The 8,432-nt window shown below is 37.7% G+C and overlaps 1 protein-coding gene across 1 annotated transcript; it reads left to right on the top strand.

Annotated features, from left to right (window-relative positions):
- On the top strand, window positions 6,187-8,212 carry LOC109842494 (21 kDa protein-like). Its single transcript, XM_020411366.1, has 2 exons — window positions 6,187-6,507; window positions 7,666-8,212. The coding sequence occupies exons 1-2, from the start codon at window positions 6,214-6,216 to the stop codon at window positions 7,993-7,995; spliced, it is 624 nt and encodes a 207-aa protein (XP_020266955.1). The 5' UTR covers window positions 6,187-6,213; the 3' UTR covers window positions 7,996-8,212.

Genomic DNA, 8,432 nt, shown 5'->3' with positions numbered 1-8,432 from the left:
ACTAAGTTGATCCTCACTCTTGCCAGTTAATTTGCTAACAAATAGACGAACCTAATTTAGCGTTTGAGGTTTCAAGGAAATTAAGTTGGGCTAACTTTTCGAAGTCTTATCTAGTGTAGTGTATCTTACTTATAAGTAAAAATTTTACAAAAGTCTAATTAATGGTGACTTCATTTTTTGTCATCTAGGAGATTTGGAGCTCAAGACTTACCAACTAATAATTAATTCTAAATGAGCTTGGCCTAGCTTGAACTTGGACTTGACTATATATTTCTCCCATGTGGAGGGATTTCAAGACTTCCCTGCCTCAATCTTTATTTATTTATGTATTAAAGTTAGTTATCTAAATAGGAAAAAGTATTTCGTGCTTGGAACACATCTAAGGAGTCATTTGTTTTTTTGAGTGCTGATTTAGCTGATTAATGTCAGGGTTTCTCCTATCTGTGTAGGATCCTCATTTTGAAAAAAAAATGTCACTTCATCGTACCAGTTCTTTCCCCATCTCTTCCACAAGTTCAAAAAGTCCTGTCTCTTTGCTAATCTCAATATTTCACTTTCATCCACGATATTGACATTAGCAACAATATATGGCTTGATGTCGTTTTCTTGAGATGTTATGGAGATTTAATTTGTTGCTAACATTTAATACACGTACAGGCAGGCGAGAAGACCGATGAGGGGTTGGGAGTGACAAGAAAGAGTTGAGAGAGAATTTGGATGATAAGATGACATCTAGTGAAACATATGTCAATGATTAAATTGATGGAGATCTAGATGATCTGATGCTTTCACCGCGCTATACTTTTTTTCCTCAAATGTTTCAATTAGCCTATAACAAGCGGATCTAAATGCTTCGTAATACACTACAAGAAATTCGATATTTAACGACCAAAATTAGTGAAGGTATCGGTTGACCGTCATTAATGTGCATATAATAACGACGGGTTTTAAAGCCTTCGTCGAGTGATTACAAATATTAGAGGAATGATGTGAGATAAGATAACGGATTTCTAGTCCCTTCGTTAATTAGATCCTAATACCGTCGTTATTGGGTCTCCTTAAAAACGACGGGCTCCGTTACCTTTATTGATGATAACTAAAACCCAAATTAGAACCCAATCCCCCTAACTCCTATAATTAATCATCCCTCTAATGAGTCTAACCGCAGCAATTAAACCCTAGATTTAAAAAAACACCGACTTTCTCCTAATCATCGCAGTCTCCAGATCATCGTTTGTCTCCCACTCGTTGTCGGCTCCCACTCATCGTCGTCTCTAGGTCGTCGTCGGCTCCCTCTCATCATCGTCTCCAGCTCGTCGTCGGCCGATCCTATTCGTCGTCGAGACTCGTTGAGTGCCGATCCAGTTTGTCGTCGTCGAGCACCACCACTGCACTGCCCCAGCGTCGTCATCGCCCCAGTGTATCCCCATCGTCGCCCCAGTGCCGCCCCATCGTCGCCTCTTTTTCCTCTAAGGATAAGGTCAGTAATTTACCTGACTTTGATGGCAACTAGAAGTACAAAATAATGAGGATCTCACAGGAGAAACTGTGATCAAGTTTTCTGGTTTAGATGTTGATGGCCACAACAAGTATTGTTCAATTAATGCTTAATTTGATAGAATTTCCCTCTTTTGTTGCTGTGACGAATAAAGATTCATACATGTTTATAATTCTGGCTCATGTGTCGTCAGGACTTTTTCGCAAAATCCGTCGAGGACTGAATTAGATTCTCATTCCTCCAACTTTAGTAGAAAAAAGACTTTGCCGCTATTGAGGCTTCCTTCCTCTTGTACTTATTGTTATGCATACATAAATGGCTGTAGACTGGATTCACCCTAGGTTTCAGAATGCTTCAATCAATGAGTATTGTATTTGTGGTGAATTTGATAATGCACAAGACCTGTTTGATTTTATGCTTGTTAGAGATTTGATCTCTTGAACTGCTTTGATTTTGGGGTTTGTTCAAAGTGGGTTATCGGTGACTGGTGGAGCTGAATATTGTAATGATATTATATGTTTCGATCTTAAAAATATTGCTCTAAACCTCACTAGAATGATGAACTCTTGCAGTAGAGGATGCTCAACTTTTTAGCGCGATGATTGGTCTTTGAAAACAGGAACAAAAACATCTGATCACATGTTAGCTTTTATTATTTGGTTTTATTTTCTCCAAGCCTATGCTCCTCTAGCGCACCAATTGCGTAATTATTCTTCAATTTTATATGTGAGCTCTGAAATTGAAGATTATTAACTATGTTACAGAGTGCACAACTTGTAGTCTTATTATGCACTTTCTTCTCTATTAAATGATAAATAGTTGTTTTTTCTGTTATATTACTTACCCCTCATGACAATGGAATTGAGTTCAGAGCCATGATTTTTTTGGAAACTATGTTTGCAGTATGTGCTTTATCATAATGCACTAAGCTTGGACTCGCACAATGCTATTTGAAATGTCTTTACCGATTACCGTTTGAAATCGGACTAGCATGTGAATTATTAAACCCGTCTCACATATAACGTTGTGCTAAGAAAATCGCCTTTCTTAGACTTGATGCTATGATTTTTAATACATAGACTTAACCATTTCTTATAGGGAAAAGGCACCCTGCACCGCGTATTAGGCGATGACTTATCCCTTCTTAGGCTTCGGGATAAAATTCCCCAGACTGGAATTCTGGTGTTTTCTTCAATCGGTGAAAGACTAAACCGGCAACGCGTGTTAGGCACTGGCTTATCCCTTCTTAGGCTTCGGGATGAATTTCCCCGTGCACCAAGTGCCCGGATTGGAAGTTGAGAATTGTGTCTTTTTTAAGAGTAAAGACAGACTAGGAAATGAGAGAGGAACAATTTTATATTCTATCTCCCGGTGCTGAAGAGGAAGAATTTTATATTCTATCTACAGCTGGAAAGGAAACTCGAGGTGGGATCTCCACCCCCAGAATCCGGAAGGATGAAACTAAGAGTGGGATCTCCACTCTGAGAATCGGAGAGGTTCGAACGACCCTAACTTTTATAGGATTGGTCATTTGAACCCAAAGAATCCCTCATTCATTGAGGAGAAAAACCCAATTTCAACCCTAACTTTTATAGGTTTGGTGGAAAAGGAGACAAAGGTCGATTTTCGTTTATCGAAAAGGAATGACTCGGTCTTAGTCTTAACTATTTGTAGGCTTGACTAAGTGAGATCGGGAACAATCCTAACTTTTATAGGTTTGATTGTTCAAATTGAAAGTGGACCTCTCGTTCATGGAAGGAATCGAGAGAGGAATTTGGCTTTGGCCCTAACTTTTATAGGTTTGACCTGAAAGCAAAGAAAGTGGAATACAGGTAGCAAAGAAAGTGCCAACTCGTATTATCACTCAAAGGAAGACTTTAATGCTAGGTGATTAGGACCTAACATGTTGAGTCTGAGAAATGCCAACGACGGGCAGATGGAAATGTTGGTGGATCCACCGTCGTTTAATTTGATCAGCGGATGGTTTGGTGAGGAAAGATTAACCTATCAGAGGATTGGATCTCATCTCACAAAAAATAACTCATAAGAGTTAGAGAATCTCTCTTTGCATTTCATATGTGAACATATGCTCTCTCTTTGCATTTCATATGTGAACATATGCTCTCTCTCTTTGCATTTCATATGTGAACATATGCTCTCTCTCTTTGCATTTCATATGTGAACATATGCTCTCTCTCTTTGCATTTCATATGTGAACATATGCTCTCTCTCTTTGCATTTCATATGTGAACATATGCTCTCTCTCTTTGCATTTCATATGTGAACATATTCAATAGGACTATTCTGAACAGTTCTTCAGAAACCAGTTAAGAAAATCACTAGTTACACTTCTATGACAAGTAAAATGACTGTTTCTCAGTTGGAGCATATGCTTCACACTTAAGTGCAGTTTGTAATCACACCTTGATCTTCTAGCCTGCACTTCTTTAGAATTATTTCACTTGATTGTTAGCAGTTCAACTTTTTATTATATTTTAATATAAATGTAGGCTGGTTAAAGATAGGCCAAGGGATCCTGCAAAGTGGGGTGAGATTGTTGATGTTGTAGCATCATTATCAATTCTGTTAATGGTGATGTTTATGATTATGAAGATTTTGAACACATCAAAGGTGCTACAGGTATGTAGAATGTTTATCAAGCTGTCTATGCATATGTTTTAGTTTTAGTTCTACTATTGTGTCGGCCACGTGTTGGAACAGTGTTATTTGTTCCCTTAGAATGTATAATTCGTATCCCTCGAAAAGTACCCATGACTGAATTCTAATCTAATGAAGTACCCGATAAAACTCTTATACACAAGTCATTGCAGCCTGGAAGTATATAAGGTTTTGTTGTGGATGAGGCAAAATACTGCTATAAGGTCTAAAGTAGAACTTTGATCATTGATGACCAACAAGCTCAATGGACCACTTAAACCCGTGGATTTAATGAACACAACACTAGTGGTGAAGCTTTATTCTGATTCCTAAAGATTGCAATGTTGTGAATTGAGCGAGCCAAGTTGGTATGCACATGCAATTCAGGTATGCACATGCAGACACATAAGTTCCCATGTTTTTGTGGAAGTACATATCTCATGCCTGTGTCACATTACTCACTTATCATGTCATTTTCTGTCTCCTGTAGCTAACCATAGTTGAGCTAGATGTTTGTTTAGTCATAATCAACTTTCGTGATAGAACTAACATAATCTTGAAGAAATCTTGTATCCAAATTCTGAAATGAGCTAGAATGAAGTCTTTGTTGAGTGAAAAGACATGTCAAGTATAACGACAGATTTGAGCCTCATTTCTAAGAGGTTTGTTTGTTTGAATGCTTATCCAACATCTTATATTCTTTTATGATTGACTACTTGCAGTAGAGAAAATGCGATTTTTACTTAATAAGATAATATTTGTTTAATTGATATTTCTTAATTATGTGAATTTTTTAATTTTTCAGGCTTTCCCATGCAAGTTAGGAAGGGGAGGGGGGTAGCTCGAGTGATCTTTTGACGATGATTAGAGATGAAAGGATGTGTCTTTTCCAGACTTTTATTTTAATTTGTTTTAGATAGTTTCACGTATTTTTCTTTGGAACAATTGGGATATTAACTCTTGTTATTAGTATTGAATATTTAAAGATGGTGGAATTTTATTTATTGATGTTATTAATGAATGGAGTTTTTGTTTTTCTTTTTATTCATTATTGGGTATTTTTATTATATTTGTGTTGTGACTCTTAGTGTCATGTTGAGAATTATATGATAGTTGCCTATGAATGGAAAGATTGTCATTAAAGTATATTAAAAATTTATAGTCTATAATGACGGTTTTATAAATTGTATTTTGTTCATAAACGAAGGAAAAGCACCATCGTTGATGGGTTACTAATTACCCACCATAAGGACTTTTACGACGGTATCCAACCGTTATTAATTGGTCTTCAACGACGAAAAATATCCCGTAACTAATGGTAACGACGGGAAAATATCCCAGTCACTGATGGTAACGACAGGAAAATATCCCGTCACTGATGGTAACGACGGGAAAATATCCCCGTCACTGATGGTAACGACGGGAAAATATCCCGTCACTGATGGTAACGACGGAAAAATATCCTCGTTACTGATAGTAACGACGGTGATAATTACCGTCGTAAATATTAATGATGGTAATATGTTCCGTCGTTATAGAATCTATAACGACGGGTAGTATATCCCTTTGTGACCCTTTAGCGAAGAGGGCTTCAACGACGGGTGACGAAGGGATTTTTCCCCGTCGTTAGCATACAATAACGAAGGTTTTCAGCTCTTTAACGAAGGGAAATCCCTTCGTTAAAGATGTAATTTCTTGTAGTGATAAATATGTATCACTCCCTAAATTATAAGAACGGTTCATAAATCTAGACCGTTGTAGCTTATTATACAATTAAAAATATATTATATATAGTAAAAAAAATAAATTAAGATCAAACAAATTAAAGATCTCTTGTGTAATAATCACGAAGAGGAGCCAAATATCACATGCACCGCGCATGCACCCACATCCTACGGCTAGAACCAAGGAACCCACAAGAGAAGCCACTTATTAGATCTCAACTAATTAATCAGCCCACATGTACCGTTAAATCTCTTTGCCTATATAAACCCCTCAAGAAAAACAAATTAAGCATACAAAAAAATAAACAAATAAATAAAAATCAGATCTCAATCATGAAACGATCCGTGTTCAAACCTACCCTCTCCCTTCTCATCACCGCCCTCCACTTCTCCTTCTCAATCGCTGCAAGGCCCACAACACCAAACAGCTTCATCATCGCCTCCTGCAAGCCCACCAGCTACCCAGCAGTCTGCATCGAGAGCCTCTCAGGCTATGCTCCGGCCATCCGCCGCAGCCCTCGCTTGCTGACGCGTGCTGCCCTCCTCTTGAGCGCCACCCGCGCTCGCGAGACGTTTGCCTACATCTCCACCCTTTCTTCCCGGCCTCCACACGGTGCCTCCGTTCACGTAAATATAGTATTAATTAATTTTTCTTCAGAATATGTGTTTACATTGGCATGTGTTCAAATGACCGTTAGAACCGTTAGATCCGATTGTACACATTCACATGTGTTCAAATGACCCGAATGCCCTGATCAAGAAACCCCTTTCATATTCATTTTATAGGTAATTTTAACAAAATCCGCTATGTTTGGTCATTTTTTATGACTAATTAAACTCGATTAATGATTAACTTAATTTAATAATTAGAGTGTTAATTTGGAAAGGGTATATATTTTGATCTTCCTGTAGTTCTTTTAACACCATTGAGGCGGTTAGTTACATTTGGAGGGTTTTCTAAAACACCTAGACTTAAGACGTTCAAGTAGCATTTTTAACCTTCAAGGGAAGTATCTCAAAATAAGCCAAACCTAAAATGCGTAATTTACCCTTTTTCTTTCTTATACCTTTATCGTAGTTACTCAAGGACTAATTGCCTATACATCTCGTGTAGTACAATGGTGCAGTCACTTGAACCCCCTAAACTATTTTAATTTATTACCACTTGTATGTCTTAAATCTCTACTGATCTTTTGCCCTTAATTAAGAGGAAATTTAAATCTTTTTTAGTTAGATTGATGACACAAAGGGAAATTCTCATCTAATTTCTCAACTAGAAAAACAAGCCATCCCAAGGTCAGATGTGCAAGAATCAATCCAAACTATAGTTATCAGATAAAGTGGTTGTATCCTTGTGGCACAAACGGTGTATCTACAATTAATCCTTATTGCGGTTATCTTTCCTTGAAGAGGTTTTCTTCATAAGATTTTCCACCAAAAATTTTATACTCAAACTACCATTTTCAATGGTATAGAAGAGATATCCTTGATTGGGATCTGTTTAATGATTAGTGGTCAGCTCAAGATGAATTATAAGTTAATTGAGGATGCTGATTTTAGAAATTAATTTAATGATTATGGTTCAATTAAGATGGACATTCATTTGAAGTATACTTCAAATTTAAATTAAGGTTAAGAAATTTCTGGGAGGAAACTTTGTTATACACTTAATTTGCCCAAGCTGAACTGTTATTTTTTTCTTAATAATAAATTGACAATAAATTTCAAAAAAAATAATAATAGTAAATAATACATCAACAATAACGGCAGAAATCTTTTTTCCAGTCTGCTCCTGGAGCATTGCAGGATTGCAGCACGACCATGTCCGATAGCGCTGACAACTTGCAGCGATCCATGCAGCAGCTTCGTCATTTAGGCCGACCTAACGGGCCATCTTTCACCATGAGACTCGAGAACGTGCAGACATGGCTTAGCGCTGCACTTACTGACCAAAGCATGTGCCTTATGAGCTTGTTGCAGGAAGAAAGTTTAGCTACTGAGAATGGAAGGAGAGGAGCCAACAACAGGCTGCATTGGGTTACAAGGAAGAAAGTTGTGGAGGTGAGCAGAGTTACAAGTAATGCACTTGCACTTGTTAACGAGCTTGCGTGGTGAAGAGGGAATCCGCTTTCTATCAAAACTATCTGCATGTAACGGGTGGCCATGAGCCTTTCAATAGACAAAATATAAAGGCAAAAGGGGAAACTTGCCCCTGTTGCGTGGCTCAGAATCTCCCACAGTGTACTAGTGGTTTTTGATAAAATGTATAGTGGTGAATGTTGTGCGCGGCGGAAGCTCGAAACCACACGAACAAGAACGAGATAAATCACAACCAATAAGCCAAACCCAATATCATAGCAAGACAAACGAATTTTACGTGGTTCGGCAAGTTGCCTACATCCACGGGGCAAGGAGGGGGTAGTTCTTATTATTAGAAATTAAGAGAATATAAATAGGGTTACAAATCTCAACAAATAAACCCTAAAACAAAGTCTCTAGATCTCTTACAACTCTCCCACAATTAGATGCAGCAATCCCCTCTTCAAAGACTG

This window comes from Asparagus officinalis, chromosome 1, assembly GCF_001876935.1.
Source record: "Asparagus officinalis chromosome 1, Aspof.V1, whole genome shotgun sequence".
In the NCBI taxonomy this organism is placed as follows: domain Eukaryota; kingdom Viridiplantae; phylum Streptophyta; class Magnoliopsida; order Asparagales; family Asparagaceae; genus Asparagus; species Asparagus officinalis.
This window is presented reverse-complemented; position numbering and strand designations above follow the sequence as displayed.